At 39.3% G+C, this 20,685-nt stretch overlaps 1 protein-coding gene across 3 annotated transcripts in view; it reads right to left on the reverse strand.

Moving 5' to 3' along the window:
• Positions 1–20,685, reverse strand: part of Canx (calnexin) — a 31,717-nt gene that overhangs the window by 9,182 nt on the left and 1,850 nt on the right. For 2 of the 3 annotated variants that reach the window (NM_001110500.1, NM_007597.3), the window contains exons 2-8: positions 8,466–8,646; positions 7,656–7,729; positions 7,234–7,292; positions 5,650–5,791; positions 5,172–5,253; positions 4,332–4,524; positions 1,188–1,377 (exon numbers count right to left, since the gene is read on the reverse strand). In NM_001110500.1, the coding sequence (NP_001103970.1) occupies positions 1,188–1,377; positions 4,332–4,524; positions 5,172–5,253; positions 5,650–5,791; positions 7,234–7,292; positions 7,656–7,729; positions 8,466–8,639 (914 nt within the window). In that variant the 5' untranslated portion in view covers positions 8,640–8,646. The remainder of the gene's footprint in view (positions 1–1,187; positions 1,378–4,331; positions 4,525–5,171; positions 5,254–5,649; positions 5,792–7,233; positions 7,293–7,655; positions 7,730–8,465; positions 8,647–20,685) is intronic. The other variant, NM_001110499.1, reaches the window with a different exon arrangement.

A 20,685-nucleotide genomic window follows, 5' to 3' on the forward strand; every position in this document is an offset into this window, starting at 1 on the left:
ATGACCACAGTTCCAGTGTCTACTAGCATGGCAGGTTACAACCATCTATATAGCTCAAGTTTCTTCCGCTGGCCTCCTCAAGAACCAGGAACAAACAGTACAGGGACAAGATTGTCATGCAGACACTGTCAAAGTACTACTTCAGCTGGTAATCAAAAATCTCCCTGTAGGCCGGGCGTGGTGGCGCACGCCTTTAATCCCAGCACTCGGGAGGCAGAGGCAGGCGAATTTCTGAGTTCGAGGCCAGCCTGGTCTACAAAGTGAGTTCCAGGATAGCCAGGGCTATACAGAGAAACCCTGTCTCGCAAAAAACCAAAAAAAAAAAAAAAAAATCTCCCTGTGCTCAAGTTTAATGTTTAGTTTTGCCTTGGCACTGAACTCAAGGCCTCATGTCCACTACCACTGAGAAATGCCTCCCTCAACAGAGACTGTTTTGTAACTATCTTAGTTTTAAATTAACTCTGGGATGACCTCAAAGTTTTATGTAACTTTTGCCCGATCTTTTAAAGCTTAAAACTCTCTTCATCCTATTTTTAAAAAGGTGATTAGCTGGGCATGGTGGTACATGCTTTTAATCCCAACCCTCAGGAGGCAGAAGCAGATAGATCTGTGAGTTCAAGGCCAGCCTAGTTCAAAGACAGTCAAAGCTACACAGAGAAACTGTCTCAAAACACCAAAAATTTCAGAACTTTAATAGCTTTAAATATGGATAGGAGGAGTATTTAGCAATACAGCACATGTTTAGTATGCAGGAGGACTTGGGTTAAACCCTTAGCACTGTAACCCAATTTAACTTGTAATAATGAAGCACTAGAATGGCTGTACAAAAAGATTGTCAGCAGACAAACTACAAAAGCTTTAGCATCCTATAGTTTATAACATAGTGAGGGATAATATATTTTACTACTATTGGGTTTTTTTTTTTTCCAGAGTAATTGGAACTTAAGTCCCCCTTTTTTTTTTCTTGCAAGCAAGCATAGGGTCTTACTATGTAAGCCCACACTGGCCTCACACTCCATCTTTCTGCCTTGGCCTCTTGAGTGCTAGAATTATAGGCATGTTCCAACGTGCCTAGGCATGTATCACAGAGTATTTACATAATCAGATCTCAATCAACATTTGTTGTTTAAGCTATGTAGAATATATAAATGTAAGCTAATACTCAAAGATGGATCTCCAAGATTTACCAGTCATCTGGCTTGACAGCATCTGGATCTGCTATTTTGGGCCTTTCATCCCAATCTTCAGGCTTCCGGTCTTCTGGGTCTTCAATTTCACGTGAAGGGTTTACAGGAGGAGTCATGTCATTTAGCAGATTTCCACTGTTCACAACAGACTGGTCAACTAATATTTCAAAACTATTGTCTGGATTCAAGACTGAAAAGAAAGAAAATGCAATTAAAATACTGACTAAACCACTCATTCCAACATTCCCATCAATCTAACACAACAGATCATGCCTTCTAGAGGAAGACCCAGTGTATAGTCATGAAAAAGAGATCAAGGTACTGGAATTAGACTGTCATAGTCAACAAAGCCTAGTTCTTTAAGAGCCTGGGGCCTCAATGCCATTTCCTTGAGTTCCTAGAAATTAGAAATGAGTAATTTCTTTCTTTCTTTCTTTCTTTCTTTCTTTTCTTGGTTTTATCCAGACAGGGTTTCTTTTCTGTCTTGCCCCAGCTGTCTTGAAGCTTTCTTTATACATCAGGCTAGCCTTGAACTCACAGAGATCTACCTGCTGTACAAATTGAAATGATAAATTTTAGTAAGCTATTATTTTCTCCAATCTGGAGATCAAACCTAGGGTCTTGTACACACTGTACAAGCACTTTTACCATGGACCATCTTTATGAAAATATTTAAAGGAGCTGAATTAATGGCTCAGTGGTCAAGAGTTCTAACTGCTCTTCCAGAGTATGAAGGTTTAATTCCAGGATCTAAATGGCTACTCACAATCTTCAATAACTTTAGTTGCAAAGGATTTGACAACTTTTTCTGGCAAGTATGGGCACCAAGCACACATATGGATGTGGATGGAGGAAAAATACCCTACATAATAATTAAAAATAAATAAGGGGCATGAGAGATTGCTCATCGGTTAAGAACACTGGTTGCTCTTCCAATAGACCCAGGCTCAATTCCTACCACCCACATGGTGGCTCACAACCACCTCTAATTTCAGTTCCAGGAGAGTAAATGCGCTCTTCTGGCAAATGCAGACATACACATGATACACACACACACACACACACACACACATACACAGGCAAAATATAGTAGCCCATACCTCTAATACCAGCACTTACTAGGCAATACTAGTTTGAGGTCATGTACAACAAGACCCCATCTCAAAACAACAATAAAAACCTTCAGGGTAGCCGGGGAGTGATGGCGCACGCCTTTAATCCCAGCACTTGGGAGGCAGAGGCAGGCGGATTTCTGAGTTTAAGGCCGGCCTGGTCTGCAGAGTGAGTTCCAGGACAGCCAGGGCTACACAAAAAAACTGTCTCAAAAAACCTTAAAAAAAAAACAAAAACAAAAAAAAAAAAACAACCTTCAGGGTATGGTGACACACTCCTGTGATCTCAGCACTACAGTGATAGGAGGGTCATCAATTTTACTCTCAGCTATACAGGAGTTTAAGGCAAGAGTACGGGGTATGCAGAAAAAAAAAAGCATTCTGTGTAATGGCACATGCGTTTAATCTCAGCACTTGGGCAGCAGAGGCAGGCAGATCTAAGCTTGAGAACAGTCTGACTGCATACAAAGTTCCAGGACAGACAGGCCTACATAATGAGACCCCCCTCTCAAAATATTAATTTTAAATGCTAATTGGTGAAACACCACAGCAGCAGATAAAGGTATCTGCCACACAATCCCAATGTTCTGAGTTAGAGCCCAAGACATTAGGGTAGGAGAGAAACATCTTCAAAGTTGTCCTCTGACTTCCATACAATTGCCCACAAACCACATTGATAGGATCTAGAGAAGCGGCTCAGTAGTTAAGAACAGCAGCGATTCTTCCACAAGACCCAGCTCAATTCCCAGCACCTACATTAACATTCTACCTCCAGGGGACCAATATACTCTTCTGGCATCTCAGCACCAGGCATCCAAGTAGCACACAGACATATACACACACACACACACACACACACACACACACACACACACACACACACACACACACACGCCTTTGATCCAGCACTCAGGAGGCAGAGGCAGGAAGATCTCTGAATTTGAGCCTGGTCTACAGAGCAAGTTCCAGGACAGCCATGGCTACGTAAAAAGCCATGTCTCAAAAACAAAAACCTTCATATTATGAAAACGTTATTAATCTGTTTATATAGTGAACAAATTTCCACTCCTATTGCTATGTAAAGGGACAGAAGATAGTCTGCTCTGCAATTTTGAACTTCAAATGGTTACTGGCCACAAGCTATATATATATATATAAAGAAAAAAAAAAAAAACACTACCTGACCCACAGGTATTAAGTATTGAAAAAAGTATATTAAACCCACTATCCCATCCCCCCCTCCCCCTGTCTTTATGAGGGTGCTCCCCTACCCACCAATCCACTCCTATCTTCCCACCCTGGCATTCCCCTACACTGGGGCATCGAATCATAATTTTTTTTATTTAACAATCTACGAAGTTCTCAGTCATTAGAAGTCCTAGTGCAATTTTAGGTGCAAGTGAAATTTTCCATTCTAAGAGGTAGACCTATTAATATATGGCCTTGTAGTGTTAACACTCCCACAGTCTGGATAAAACCTATGAAGGGATCTCTCTAAAACTGATCTGTTTCCTTCTCAGCATACTAAGTCTGGGCTCTTAATATGGTCTTTAATGTTCCTGGCATTAGTGCATGTTCTCTTTCTGTAGTAAGCCTGTGGCCACGGAAGAAATTTTTTTTTTTTTGGTTTTTTGAGACAGGGTTTCTCTGTATAGCCCTGGCTGTTCCTGGAAGGCTGGCCTCGAACTCAGAAATCTGCCTGCCTCTGCCCTGCCTCCCAAGTGCTGGGATTAAAGGCGTGCACCTCCACCACCCGGCTAGGAAGATGTTAATTTACACACAGGGTATGGGGCTGTTTCAGTTATCATAAGTTTTCTCCTCTTCATCAAATTCTGCTTTGATCCATAGGCAGTTTAGTAGTTTCCTAGAGAAGCTGGAGCATAGTCTGTTACCCACATTCATTGGAAGACAGTACATGGGGTCTTTTTAAAAAGATTCTTCATAAAGAACGGCTTTTAAGTATACAATCTTAACATGAACTAGATGCTAACTATGTAATGTTTTAAACCCCCAAACAGCGGGTTTTTCTTACTTAATGTATAAAGATGCGTTTTCTTGTCAGTGAAATAGGTCTTCAGATCTGCATCTGGCCTCTTAGCATGTTTTTCTTCATATACACCTGTCTTGGGATTTTTGTGTCGAAAGATGAAATGCAGTTTGTAGTCCTCTCCACACTTATCTGGACCAAACATAATAGTATAGGGAGTCTTGTCGTGGAATTGATCCTTCAGAGACAAAGGTGGAGTGCTTTAAGTAACTCTAGTCAAAGAATTCAAAGAGCAAACTTTGAAAAACACATACTTCCTCTCATAAAACTGCATGCAAATTATTCTATTAGCTTTAAAGAAAACCTTATGATTTTATAGTGCTTCTTCAGATACCAATCAAAAATAACTGGCAACCACCAGAAATACTAAAATGCTTTTTTAAAGAGAAGTTATGTACATACAAACTTCTTTCAAAAACAAGAAATAAACTTGAGAAAACTAAAAATTGTTAGCACACAGGTGAGGCCTCCCTGGTCTACACAGCAAACTCCATGCAGCAAGGGATACCCACCCAATGATATCCTGTGTAAAAATACAAAACAAAACAATAAAAAACCTAAAAATTCCACAGTTAAGAAAGCAGCAATGAAATACAGCTAAGGCTTCTACAGTCCCCTGTTAAAGTTAAAAGGCCATTAGTGCCAAGTCTCCATGGTTCACCAGCAGCAGCATTTCTTTTCATAGGTCTTGCAAACTTTTCTCTCTTTAAATGATGGGGACTAAACCCAGGGCCCTGTGAATGGCAGCCATGTACTCTACCACTGAACTGCATACCCCCCAAGCTCAAGATCATAAAGCACATGTTACACAAAGAGAGAGCCTACCAGGCTGAGCTCTGCCGTCTTGGAAAGCAGCTTCACATAGGCACCACCACATTCTATTCCATTCTGAAAATTAACCTCATACCTAGTTTCAGAGAGAAAAGAAAAAGTCCTATGGCATTTTGAAAGATCATATTTCCTATATTTCCTAATTGATTTCTCCCAGCTTGGTCATGTTTTATCAGATGTCATACCCACACAAAAGGTTCCATTGTCTACTGCTTTTATGTGGCCACTCGGCCACACAAAAATCAAAAAAACAAAATAAAAGTAATCCTTAATGCAAAAGCCAGACATTTGTTTGCTTCTAAGAAGGTAAACAACCAGACTGTTTTACAAGAAGATAAAAACAAAACCACTCAACATATTCCAATTCACACAAAATTCCTACTATAAACATGATTTTTTAGAATGTTCAACTTTCATACTGTCACCTGAGATTACCCTTTCTAGAAAATTATCAAGATGGCACTGAACTTACTGAACAATGAGAGGCTTGGTATCAAACAGGAAGGGCTTATTCAGTTTAGCAGAGATGGCATGATGCTTGGCCCGAGACATCAGTACAAGTCCTTTATCCCCTGGAAGCTTTGTTTCCTTCATCTCATCTACTTCCCACTTTCCTACAAAAGAATACAAAATGGCTCTTGACTGTTAGCCACATGATTTAAAGTCTTTTAAATGGTAACGAACTAAATTCTGAGTTGTGTAAGTGTCAAAATAATCGATGTTTACCATTACATTTACATATGAGCTGAGTTAATATATCTTTTATATGGTAAGACATGGCTTGAAAATAACAGTGGCCTATTTGTTATACCTAAAGAAAAACTTTCATTTCCAACATGGATATTAAGAGTTCTTATTCTATCACACTTTAAAAAGCCCCATATACAAAGATGATATAATTTCCAAGAAAAAAATCTCAAAATATCTTTTTAGAATACTTATTTTTCAGCAAGGTATGGCGGCACAAGCCTTTAATCCCAGCACTCCAGAGGCAAAGGCAGGAAGATCTCTGAGTTTGAGGATAGCACACAGAACAAGAGCTCTACAGTGTTCCAATACAACCAGGATTAGAAAGAAACCCTATCTCTAAAAACAAGCAACAGATTACCTATCTCTCAGATGTGCACAACTGCACAAGCCTTTACTTGCAGTATTGTGAGGCAAAGTCCAGATATGCCTGGTCTACATAGCAAGTTTTAGGCCAGCCAAGGACACAGTGAGACCCTGTCTCATGAAGTCTCATCAACATGGCAGCCTAAACAAGACCACAACAAGGAAGACACCAACAGACAAGCTAATTTGAAAGAGGGAATCTCATAGGGGCTCAACTTCAGACAAAGTACTACAAGCAATTAAGGAATGCTGAGAGTAGAAGAAAGCCTTCCCAAGGAAAAGCCCCCAAATTGGTTCTCAAGTGGTCAGCCCTGAAATCATATACATGAAAATAATGCTATATAAGGAGCAGATTGTATTTATATTCTTAGGGAAAATATAGTAATAAGGAGAGATAATGAATTTGAAAGAGAGCAATGGAGTACATGGGAAGGATTGGAGGGAGGAAAGAAAACAATATAATTATATTTTAATTTTAAAAATAAAGATATTTTTAAAATAAATAGGTTTTTTAAAAAAAATGTGTGTCTGCCCATGGAGGCCAAAAGAAAGTGTCTAAAGTCTACAGCTTGAGTTACAGGTAGTTGTGAAGCACTGATATGGGTACTGGGAAACAAATTTGGCTCTGGAAGAGCAATACATTCTCCTGATTAAACATCTTCTTGACCTAATCCAAAAGAGATGTCATGGATTTAGTGGATATCCCCAGTATGAGCACATGGACAACACAAATCACAATCAGTGGCCTCTAAGTTAGGAGGGGTGAACAAAGTTAGATATGGGAAGAGTTAGGTTAGGAGTAGGGGAAAGATGATAGTGATCAATGTATCATATGAATGTATGAAATTCTCAAAAATAAACATATTGTATTCTAAAAAGAGAGATACAATGGAGACAAGATGCCACTTTGATATACTGTATCTAGAACAAATGGAACTCTCACCATCATATTTGGCAATTTCATCATCAGTGTCATCTTTTTTGGCTTTAGATAAAATCCACCTGTAATTAAGAAGGCCCCAGAGTTAAAATACATTCACTCTCCTGTTCTATCTACCCTATGTAACAAGACTCAAGAGAAAAGAAATCCCCAAAGAATAAAATCTAGGGTAGAAGAGAAAAACGGAAATAAAAGCAACAAGAGGCCAAGTTCCAAGATACATCCATGTATGAGGAGATGTACAGTTAGACACACTATCCCAGGGGCCCACTATTTAAGGCTATATCTAGCAGCAGAGCACTTGCCTCCCCTCCATGACACTATGTTCAGCCCCAATACTGCTTAAAAAGGGTCCAGTGCTTTTCCACTACTTTTATTTACAAGACATTCACCTCTCAAACCTTTACTCCCAGGGAAACACTTACCCTGACAGAGACCCTCTGTCAAAGGAGTCAGCAAAATAAACCTCCCCTGTTGGAACTGGAGCTTTGTAGGTGACCTGTGTTAAACATAAAATTAATTAAGCAGCAATATTTTAACCAAGCACAGTGGCACAAGCCTGCAATCCCAAGGAAATCAAATCCCAAGGCATCCAGAGCTACAGAAGACCCTTGTTGTATTGGCAGGAATGGGTCATTTAGTAACATTCTCTAGAATTTACTCTCAGGATTTGGTTTCAATTGTCACAAAGCTTTCATAGCTGCCCTTAAATTCAATCCACATGTACCAAAGACTTGTCAGAAAGCTTAGCAAGTATTTTTTTTTAAAAGCTGCTTTGCCTTTAAAAACAATCCCCTTTTTGGGGTGGGGTGGAGGAGTGCCTAAGAAATAGGCAAGTAACTATATATCCCCAGCCTCTGGCTTAATTTTTCTTTTTTTAAACCAAAAGATAAAAGGATCTACTTTAAGCTGAGAATGGTTACATACACCTTTAATCCCCCACTCAGAAGGTATAAGCAGGTAGATCTTTTTTTTTTTTTAGATTTATTTATTTATTTTATGTATATGAGTACACTATAGCTGTACAGATGGTTGTGAGCCATCATGTGGTTGCTGGGAATTGAACCCAGGACCTCTGGAAGAGCAGTCAGTACTCTTACCCGCTGAGTCACCTCTCTAGCCCAGCAGGTAGATCTTTGAGTTCCAAGATAGCCTGGTCTACATAGTGAGTTCAAAGACAGCCAAGATACCCTGTCTCATAAAAGCAAAAAGAAAAGGACTGATCTGCTTCAAACCTTTGGAGATGGAGGAGTGCTGGCATCTGATTTAGATTTTGAATCTTCTACCTCTTCAATAACATCATCAAGATCATCTTCAATATCAATCGCGTCATCATCATGTCCATCATGAGCCTCAACAGCTGCAGTTCCAAGGACCAGCAGCAAACACAGTAACCACTTCCCTTCCATGATCTATCTGCAAAAAGAATGGAATGTGAAGCCGGGCAGTGCTGGCGCATGCCTGTAATCCCAGCATTTGGAAGGCACAGGATTTCTGAGTTCGAGGCCAGCCTGGTCTACAGAGTGAGTTCCAGGAGAGCCAGGACTGCACAGAGAAACCCTGTCTCAAAAAACCAAAAAAAGAAAAAGAAAAATAAAGAATGGAATGTGAAATGTACTGTTTCCCATTTTAAATTCCATAAAACCACTAACCTTAGTCTGTTCCTTGTTAATCAGGGTTTCAAATCACAGAACAACAACAACAAATGCATTTTCAACCTATACAAAAGGGAAAGTGAACCCTGGGAGATGAAAAGATTTTCCTAGATTCAGTCACTTAAAAGCAACATTCAAAAGCATATCTAAGTATACCATGTAAACCGAGTATTCTGGTGCATACCTGTACTAGTTAGTACTTGGGTGACTGAGACAGGAAAACCCTGAATTAAAGGCCTGTCTGAACTGTGAAGTGCTATCAAAAAATAATAAAATAAGTTACACCATAAACCCCCTCAGGAAGCACAGGTAGGAGATCAAAAGTTCAGTGTTGTCTTTGGCTAGAGAGTAAATCTCTAAACCATAGGAAACACTGTTTACTTCTCTCACACACAGTATCAAACAATACATAGACCAAGGGTATTTAATTAATTAGTTCCATCACACCTATTTATTATGTGTGACCTCTTCCTACGAGCTGTGAAAAGACAATTTTAAGGAGTCTTTCCTTCTACTGCTTGAGTCTCTGACTTAAGTTATCAGGTTGGTGGCAAGCACCTTTACGCACCAGCCATATCTCCTTAACCCCAACTGTTACATAATGTCCAAAAGTTCTTTCACGTCTAATTTACAGTGACTACTAATTAAAAAATTAAAATGAAATAACAAATATAACAGTTCACTTCACATTAAAGACTCACTATGGACACTACTGATACTGTTCAGTTCTCAGGCATACACACATTTTTAAATTAGTATTCTAAGATTCCACAACAAAAACATTAAGCAGAGTACTAGCTACTTTAAATCGCTAGTACTTTAAAACTTCTAAGCACTTAATTCTCTTGTGTATAAAACTAGCCCATCATGAGTGACAGGTAGGGCCTCTTTCTAAGGATCACAGCTCTACTGAAATAAAAGCCAAGCTATATAAGACACACAAAGTGAGCTGGGAGTAGGTGAGGCTTGAGAAAGCAGAACCAAGAGACTGAGAAAGAACAAGTAGATGACCTACTACAAGTATAAACATGTCTTCAGCAAGGCACAATCTTCTCTTTCTTACACAGTCACCCAGTCAACCCTGATCTTTGATTCTGTTACCACCATAAGGACACTTATTGACATTCTGTCCTCTCTGAAGTCACCCTACACGCAGATGAGATTCTTTACACTTCAACACTGTCATAAAAGCTTGTATGTGCAGCACCTGTACCTCCTCTGGCCAGCAATCAGACCTTTCCCTCAGGCTGCTCTGCAGCGTATTCTCCCCAAAATCCTCATTCACTTCAGTGACTTTCTGCCTCTTTATACACATTCATGTTCATTATTCATTTCCTCTTCCTATTCTAACACACTACTAAAAAGACTTCCGAAAATGGAGAAATCCTGAGAAGTCCATACCCAGTCTTAGTTGTGTCTTACTCTTCCCCTAATTCTATGTTAATATGTTTTTCTTTTCAATAAACTACAAATGCAGAGAGAGAGAAAGAGAGAGAGAGAGAGAAAATGCTCGAAAGAGCCTGGCATGGTAGCATAACCTTTAATACCTGGGAAACAGAAACAAGCAACACCTACCTGGTATATAAGTCTGGGCTCATAAAAGCAAAAAAAAAAAAAAAAAAAAAGTGAGATCCTAACTTAAACAAAATAAAAAACACCAAAATATACCCAAATGCCAAGTGTTTTCCTGTGAGTCTTTCTTGGCGACTCCCACTGTGGCTATCACTCACCTTTCACTCTGGCCACACTATTACTTTCACCTACTTGCTTTCTTTTCTTGAACACTTCTCACCTTCTCAAAGCAATATAAGCCCACAATTTCTACCAAAACTCATCATGATATTGTTATAAACACAGCAAGAAGCCGGGCGGTGGTGGTGCATGTCTTTAATCCCAGCACTTGGGAGGCAGAGGCAGGTGGATTTCTGAAGCCAGCCTGGTCTACAGAGTGAGTTCCAGGACAGCCAGGGCTACACAGAGAAACCCTGTCTCGGAAAAACCAAAAAACACAGCAAGATACAAAAGCTTATGAAACTTTTAATAAAAATATAATCCAGATACAATACACAATAGTAAATGTTCCCTTGTACAACCTGAGTGGAATTATAAAATGACCTAAATGCTATGGAAAAGCAGCTACCATACAGCTAATCCAACAACTTCACTCTGGTTGCACAACCAAAATAACCAAAAGCCGGTTTGGAGAGGTACCTGCACATGCATGTTCATCACTGTAACAATAGCTTAGTAAACAAGCCTATTACTGATACTACATACATTAAGGCAATGGTTCTCAACCTGTGGGTCACAACCACTTCCAGGGCTCACATAAGAGAAATTCTGCCTATCAGTTACTTACATTACGACTCCTAACAGCAGCACAACTACAGCTATGAAGTAGCAAGGAAAGTAATTTTATGGTTGGGGATCACCACATGAGAAACTGTATTCAAGGATTGCAGCATTAGAAAGGTTGAGAACATTTTTTTTTTTTTTTTTTTTTTGAGACAGGGTTTCTCTGTGCAGCCCTGGCTGTCCTGGAACTCACTCTAGACCAGGCTGGCCTCGAACTCAGAAATCCACCTGCCTCGGCCTCCCAAGTGCTGGGATCAAAGGCGTGCGCCACCACGCCTAGCTAAGAACATTTTTTTTTACATGTTACAGGCAAGTCCAAAATAGAAAATGAAAAGGGCTCAACTTACTATATTGAACAATGTAAACCAGTTTGTTCTAATGCTGAACTACAAATGCCTTATAAATTCTGTAATACACATAGACAGACAGATAGACTGACAGACTTATCTTTGAAGAGATACAGAGATGGTTCAGCAGTTAAAAGTGCTTCCTGCTCTTCCAGGACCCAAGTTCAGTTCCCAGCACCCATGTCAAGAAGCTTATACCCATCTATAACTTCTAAGTCTGGCCTTTGCGGACACATGCACTTATGCACATAACCTCCTACAAGCACATATACGCATAATTAAAAGTAAAAATAAATCTAAAGAAACTTGGTGTGTGCTTTAGAAAACAAAACAAAAAACAAAAACAAATAACACTACTTCTGTTCTATTAATAACATAAGATATTGAGGGCGGAGAGTTGGCTCAGCAGTTAAGAGCACAGCAACCAGGATCTATAGTGGAATCTGTTTCCCACTTCTGGTGTGCATTAAAACAGGGCACTCATATACATAAATAAATCTTTAAAAAAAGAAAAGGATGTTAAAATAATGAAGGACAATCATAAACTAGGAGAAAATATTTACAAAACACACATGTAATGGGCTTGCTTTATACATACAAAAAAATAAACTTCAACATAAGAGAACCCAACTAGAAACTAAGCAAAACCTGGGATTACAGTTCATCAGTAAAGTCCATGGCCCAGCACTTTGAAAGGCTCTGAGCTTAGCCAAAGATCTGTACCCAAAATTCTAAATACTTCCAACAGGTGAAAGGAAAATAAACTTGTTCATCCATACACTAAAATCTTGTTCAATCATTGAAAGAAGTGCTCAAGCACAAATACATGAATCTAAAAGTATGTTGCTAGCTAAACAAAAGAGGTCAGACTGCAGAATCCCAATTACTAATATTCTGAAAGGGGAAGAACTTGAGACTTCATACAATCAATTGTGTATATACATTGCATTTGTCAGAACCCATAAAATTACAACACAAAGAAATCTACTTTTAAAATTGTAAATCAAAACAAAGACAATATGTACAATTAGACAAAACAATCTACAGATTTATTATTGACTGTTTAGCTTAATACAAAGTCACTTAAAAAATGTTTCCACTCCAGGCGTGGTGGCACCTAAGTCTCCTAAGCAGACAGCACACCTTATGTTGTTCCCCATAGTTTCTAAAAATTGTCAGAAAGTAATCTATAACAAGTAGCTTAAGAACAAAGAAAAGTGGCAGTGCACATCCCAGAACTCAGAAAGCAGAAGCAGACTGAGTTGGAGGCCAGCTTGACCTACAAAGTTCCAAGACAGAAAGGGTTAGAGACACTGTCTCCAAAAAAAGAAACAAAGAAAGGAAGGAAAGGGGAAAAGAGAGAAGAGCAAGCATGCAATCGGTTTTGTCTGTAATATTTATTGTGGGTGGGGCTCAGAAGAGAACAACTTTCAAATTACTAGAGTCTGTTCTCTTTCCCTCTTCCCACCATGTGGGACTTGTGAAATGAACACAGGCTTGGCAGTAACCATTTTTACACAGTGAACTACCTCCCCACCTATGCAATAAAGTGTTTAAAAAAAAAAAAAATGGGGGCTGGTGAGATGGCTCAGTGGGAAAGAGCACCCGACTGCTCTTCCAAAGGTCCGGAGTTCAAATCCCAGCAACCACATGGTGACTCACAACCATCCGTAACGAGATCTGACTCCCTCTTCTGGAGTGTCTAAAGACAGCTACAGTGTACTTACATATAACCAATAAATAAATCTTTTAAAAAACAAAACAAAACAAACAAACAAACAAAAAAAAAACAACGGGGTCTGGAGAGATGGCTCAGCGGTTAAGAGCACTGACTGCTCTTCTGAAGGACCTGAGTTCAAATCCATTACCATCCGTAATGAGATCTGATGCTTCTTCTGTGGTGTCTGAAGTCAGCTACAGTGTATTTACATATATATATAATAAACAAATCTTAAAAAAAAAAAATCAAGCAGCAGGGAATCTAGATTTGCAAGGCTCAAGGGGAAATCAATACAGAAATTATCTTACTTCTATATAGAAACACATTTCTTACGACTCTTTACTATTTCAAAGGCAAGGAATCTGGCAATCCTATATACCATTTCTTCTGCTTCTGACATAATTTTCTGCTTACAAGATATATCATTTGTGGATTTCTTGAAGCTCGTTATTTACTGTTTTTTCCTATTTGGCTTGAACTGTGTGGCTTGTACATGCTAGTCACATAATCTACCGATGAGCTAAATCCTCAGTCCTGTCTATTCTTTAGGATCACCTACACAGGATTTTGTCATTACGTTTGTTGCCACAGACCCCTTGGAGCTAGGATGCAAATGCAAGGCTACATGGTTATCAGTTACAAATACAAACACAACTGTTGTCAGTATATAACCACTTTCTCACTTTTTCTTTTCCTTTTTACCAAAATAAAAAGTTTTGGTGAACAGCAAAACCAGACCCTGTGTGTTATGCACCTCAAATCTTTTGTCTTATGAAATTACAAATTACTGTAGCAATTAGAAATCAAAGCCACGTAACATAGAAATCTTAAGATCTGAGCCTACTACAAAGACAATTTCTTCCAAAAATGGCTTAAGTATATCACTAACCTGAATTTCACATGGCTTTGCCTTTAATGCAAACAATAAAGCCGACAGTGGAGGGGACGAGTAGCATACATACTATATGACACAAGTACTGATTTATGATCCAGCTCTTTAAAAAAAAGCTGGTCAATCCCAAGACTCTTTCCTAGCAGTCACATAATCAGACACTACACAAATTCTGTGTTACAGAGGAGCCAAAGGGAAAATGTATCTGGTGCCTAGCAGTGAGCCTGATTACACTCAAATGGTTTGCAATGGTAGGCACCTGTGATCACAGCACTCCAGAGACTAAGCAGAAAGATCAGGAGTAACAGAATGAACAAGGCCAACCTAGGCCACCTAAGGCCCTCTCTCGAAGAAATAAAACAAGGCCTGGCAAGATAGCTGGGCAAGTAAAGATGCTTTGCCACCAAGCCCAAGTTTGATCCCCAGAACTTATGTGATTGAGAGAACTGGCTCCTGCAAGTTGCCCTCATTCTCACCACACATGTACTATGACATGTACATGTGCCATCCCCTCCCTAAGTTAAAAAAAAAAAAGTGCCAAGGCCAAAAAGGGAAAAATTCCAAAAATAAATTATAAATTATTATTAGAACTAAACTTCACACACAAAAATGGGTGTGGTCTGAATATACTTTGAAGAGTAGACCCATGTAAAAGGCCTGGTTTGGGTCTTACAGTTACCTCACTAAGGGAACTCAGCAGTCACTGATTACAACAGACTACCCTGTATTACTTTTGCCACTTTTTAAGTGGTAGGGCCATCTACATGATAGCCTAGCATTCAGCATTCTATTGCTGAACTTCCTCCCTAGCCCTTGTTTTAGAGACAGAATCTTCATTTTGTAATCCAAGGTAGACTCAGACTTAAAGATACCCCACCTCCATCTCCAGGGACTAAATAAATTCATGTACTGCTATATCATGCTATCACTGGAAAGAGAGGCCCATTGGACATGCAAACTGTATATGCTCCAGTACAGGGGAACGCCAGGGCCAAAAAAATGGGAATGGGTGGGTAGGGAAGTGGGGGGGAGGGTATGGGGGACTTTTGGGATAGCATTGGAAATGTAATTGAGGAAAATATGTAATAAAAATATTAAAAAAAAAAAAAAGCATTTTCGGGCTGGCAAGATGGCTCAGTGGGTAAGAGCACCCAACTGCTCTTCCGAAGGTCCAAAGTTCAAATCCCAGCAACCACATGGTGGCTCACAACCACCCGTAATGAGATCTGATGCCCTCTTCTGGTGTGCTTGAAGTCAGCTACAGTGTACTTACATATAATAAATAAATAAATAAATAAATAAATAAATCTTAAAAAAAAAAAAAACATGAAAGCTTAAAAAAAAAAAAAAGAGCATTTTCCAGTTCTGTTATACATATAACTACTTCAAAACTTAAGGTTTTTTGGTTTTGTTTTTAATGTATTACTGAATCATGAGCTCAAGGCCAGCAAGTTCCAAGTCATCCAGGGATTCACAGTAAAACTGGCTAAAAGAAAAAAAGATAGCCTGGTAAGAAAGCTCTCAGTGGACAAATAAAGACACTCACTGCTAAGACTGACATCTGAGTTCATTCCCTGGAGCCCACATAATAGAAAGAACTCCTGCATCCACCCATACCATACACACCTATACACACAATAGTAAAACCCTAATCTAATTTTTTTATGAATATCTGCATGCATGTTTCTGCACATTGGGCATACCCAGAACCTGTGAAAAGTAAGGCGATGTCAGATTCCCTGGAACTGCTGCTACAATCCACTATATGGGTGCTGGGTACAGAACACAGGTCCTCTCTAGCCCCAGTATATTAAATTTAAGATGAAATTTAAGCTTAATGAAGTTTAGTCTTTCTCAATCTAGAAGGGTTTGAAGGACTGGGAAAGACACGACGTATTCCAGGAAATTACTAACCACTTAGTAGCAAACCTGAGGCCAATGCCAGACCCTTAACTTTTTTTTTTTTAATATTTATTTATTTTATGTATATGGGTACACTGTAGCTGACTGGATGGTTGTGAGCCTTCATGTGGTCGTTGGGAATTGAATTTTTAGAAACTCTGCTCACTCTGGTCAATTCTGCTTGCTCAGTCCCTGCTTGCTCTGGCCCAAAGATTTATTTATTATAATACATAAGTACACTGTAGCTGTCTTCAGACATGCCAGAAGAGGGCGTAAGATCTCATTACGGGCATATTTTTATTAGCCACTATGTGGCTGCTGGGATTTGAACTGTAACTTCGGAAGAGCAGTCAGTGCTCTTACCCACTGAGCCATCTCACCAGCACTAGACCCTTATCTTAAACAAGGTGGATGCTACCTGAGGTCATCCTCTGGCCTCAATGCACACTCCTGGGCAGCCAATCATATGAATGTGTACACACCCATATACATACCCTAAACTTGATGTGGGTATGTATCAATGGTGTAATCTTTGTCTAGCACGTGAAAGCCCTAGATTTGCTCTCCAATAATCAAATGATCATCCGCCTGCAATCAAACATAAAGCATAGACAAATACAAAGCCAACAAAATACATTCTTTGCATGAAGACTTTGGCATGCTTCCCAACTTACCAAAGACAATGAGGCCTACTTTTCAGGCCCAAAGGTATCTTCATGACCACCTACCTAATGCACTCATACTTCAGTGCAATCCACCCAGCTTTTAGAAGGGCGAATTATCTTAAATCCTGGAAGTGGAAAGTTGAGATTTTATTATTTCACAGTGCTGTGATCAAAACCAGAGCCTCCTGAAGGTGAACAGAGCCCTGCCTCTGAGTTGCATCCTCAGTGTTCAGCTGCAGGTTTTCTATTTGGAAACCTCAATTCCTTATTATCAAGACAGCTCAGTGGTGAACAGTAACCTGCCCTGTCAGGGAGAACTGTTGTAGTTTCTCCAGCTTCTGGGGGACCCCGGCCAGATCATCTACATCCAGTTCTCCCTCCTCCAGTCTACAGACCTGTATAATACAACTACTGCCCAATGCTTGTACTTTTTTAAAAAATAAATTATTTTTTAAATTTCTTATGCATGAGTGTTCATTTGCCTGCATGTGGGCCTACCTACCATGTATGTGCATAGTGCCACAAGACTAGAAGAGGGGATCAAATTCTCTGGCTCTAGAGTTACAGATGGTTTTGAGTCACCATGTTGGTGCTAGGAACTAGACAGGTCCTCTTGAAGACCACCTAGTACTGTTAACCACTTAGTCATGCCTCCCCCCACCCCGCCATCGAAGACTTTACTTCTTAGAATTTAAAAAACAAATTCAAGCAGAATTTGGTTTTGCAGACATGTAACCCAATACTAATAGAGGCAGAAGCAGAATTATCACAAGTTTGAGGCCAGTTCTACACTATGAATTCCAGATCAGCCAAGGCTACGTAGTATAATCCTGTTTCAAAACTCAAACAAGGGGGAGGGGAAAAAAAAAACTCAAACAAAAAGAAACCTCAACTCTAATTTCTTTCATTTATGAAAATCACAGGGATAGTAAGATGATCTAATATTCTTAGTTATTCTAATATAAATACTAAGTAATTTTTGAAATAGCATGGAAACTTTAAAATGTGATTTCTATGTAAGCTATACATTCCTTCCATTCATTTCAGCATACTATTGGTGTGAGTCTATGTGAAGGCTTGTGTGTACAAAGGACAGACCTGATGTCTTCCTCCATCTCCCTTCACCTTATTCTTTGACACAGGGTCTGAGAGAACCTAAAGCCTATGAGCTTTAGCATCCCATTGTCTCCAGTCCCCAGCGCTGAATGCTGACAATATAAACTCAGGTCTTAATGCTTGCACAAGAGGGTAGGCACATCACCATCTAAGCCATCTCCTCTGCCCTCATTTGACATAGTCTATTAAAAATTTTTGGTCTTAAAAAAAAATTAGGTCTTGGCAGGTAATACTTTAGGTGGCCTAAAAGACCCCATATAAACTCTAAGAGTTTCTATCACTATTTATATATTCTGCCCAAGAGCATAGACAGAAATATGTTTATAAACACATATTCAAATCACGATTTCTGGTCAGCTACTTAATAATGTGGGTCAATTGCTAATCTCTGGGCCTGAGTTTTCTTCTCTAAACCAACACTAACTTCTGCTCTAGAACTGCTGACTAGGTTAAACATACATGAACTGCGTATGAGACCTGTTTTACAGCATGCGCTCAATGTGACTGTCTACAGTTACTAGATATCGATACTATTTCTACTTGTTGATTTTTTTTTTTTTCGGTTTTTCGAGACAGGGTTTCTCTGTGTAGCCCTGGCTGTCCTGGAGCTCACTTTGTAGACCAGGCTGGCATTGAACTCAGAAATCCACCTGCCTCTGCCTCCCAAGTGCTGGGATCAAAGGTGTGTACCACCACTACCTGGCTACTTGTTGATTTTTAATGAATTTTAAGGTAAATACTCTAAACTTTATTTTGGGAGAAATATAAGCACTTAGTTGTATTTATTATTTTGTGGATGTACACATGTGGAAGTCAGAGGGTGACGTCCAGGAGTCAGTGCTTTCCTTCCAACAAGTGACACCCAGCAATAGAACTCTAGCTTGGCAGCAAGTGCCCTGACTCTCTTATCATCTTTCCACTATTTTTGTGTGTATGTGCGCGCGCCTTCAGATTTTACTACTACCTTGTCAAACATTTAAAACATGGGCTAGAGAGATGGCTCAGAAATTAAAAGTGCTTACTGTTCTTGCAGAGGACCTGATACCCACATTAAGTGGCTTACAATCCTTTACCAGTGCCTTTAACTCTAGCTCTGGGGGATTCTGTACTCATGTGTACATACACATAGAAATGCATGATTAGAGGCCAGAGAGAAGGCATAGAGGGTAAAGGCACTTGTCAAGAAGCCTAACAGGTTGAGTCCAATCCCTAATACCCATACTGAAAAAAAAAATTCCAGAAATATCACACCAACTTCCATACAAGTTCAAATGCCATGGCACATGCATGCACAAACAAAAGATAAAGTATCTTCTGAGAATTACATTTAATGGGGAAAAATACAACTTTATATGCTCATCTATTAAAAAATAATTTTTAAAAAGTATGCATGATTACATACCCCTGCAGTCCCAGTTACTTGGGAGGCTGAATTTGGATGACTAAGTGAACTCAGAAATTCAAGATCACCTTACAGTGAGGAGATAGTTAAGTAGTGGTGTTTTCCTAATTGCTAAGTTCAAGGCTCTAGAGTCCATCCTCAGTATTTGGGGGATGAGGTAGGATAACAAAGACAGAACAACATCCTGAGAAACAGTGTGACCTGCTCTATAAATGAGACCTATACCTTACTCACATGTCATATTTGGGGGTTTCTGCTTCATGTGTTGGGAATGGAACCCTGGGCCTAGGCCAAGAATTATATACCACCTTCTTGGATTTGTTTTCATTAACAGAAACATAGGAGTAATTTGGTGGTGGTGGGTTTTTTGTTTTTGTTTCGTTTTGTTTTGTTTGATACAGGGTTTCTCTGTTGTAGCCCTGGCTGTCCTGGAACTCACTCTGTAGACCAGGGTGGTCTTGAAGTCAGGGATAAATCTGCCTCTGCTTCCCTCATGCTGGGATCAAAGGTGAGCCACCACCACACCACCCAGCTAATAAGTGATTTTTTTTAAAAGAAACTTTTTCCTATTAATTCACTTTAAGATGTGAATACGCAGGATGGAGAGATGGCTCAGTGATTAAGAGTTGAATTCCCAGTTGGGCAGCTTACAACTGTTTGTAATTCCAACTCTAGAGAATATAATGCCCTTTACTGGCCCCCATGAATAATATATTGCATATATATTCACACCAACATACACATATTTTTAAATATATATATATATGTACATAGTACACACACACATATTAAAGATTTATTTCATGTATATGAGTACACTGTCCTCAGACACACCGGAAGAGGGCATCGGCTCTCATTAGAGATGACTGTGAGCCACCATGTGGTTCCTGGGAATTGAACTCAGGACCTCTGGAAGAACAGCCAGTGCCCCCAACCGATGAGATATCTCTCCAGCCCTAAATAAATCTTAAAATGATTTTTTTTAAAGACAAGAATACAATATAAAAATTGTCTAGATTCCTTAAAAAAAAAAAAAAAGAAAAAAGAAAAATTTCAGGGCTGAAGACATAGTTGCTGCTCTTCCAGAGGACCCAGGTTTGATTCCCAGCACCAATATGATGGGTCTCACACACATGGTACACAGACATACATGCAGGCAAAACACACATACACAGAAAATTAAATAAGCCTAAAAATTCTTTCCTAGCATTTGTAGCAATAACAAAGCATTTAACAAGCATTTTCCTAATGAGTTTTACAGTAAGCTATACAGACTACAACTATCTTTGGCACTTTAATTACTTCTTAGGACTTTTTATGAGCTGCCAATACTATTTGTCCATTTCCTTACACTTTCCCAAACAGTTTCTTAGTATCTGCCCTCTCAAAGGCAAAGCAAGT

This window comes from Mus musculus, chromosome 11 (genome assembly GCF_000001635.26).
Source record: "Mus musculus strain C57BL/6J chromosome 11, GRCm38.p6 C57BL/6J".
NCBI lineage: Eukaryota > Metazoa > Chordata > Mammalia > Rodentia > Muridae > Mus > Mus musculus.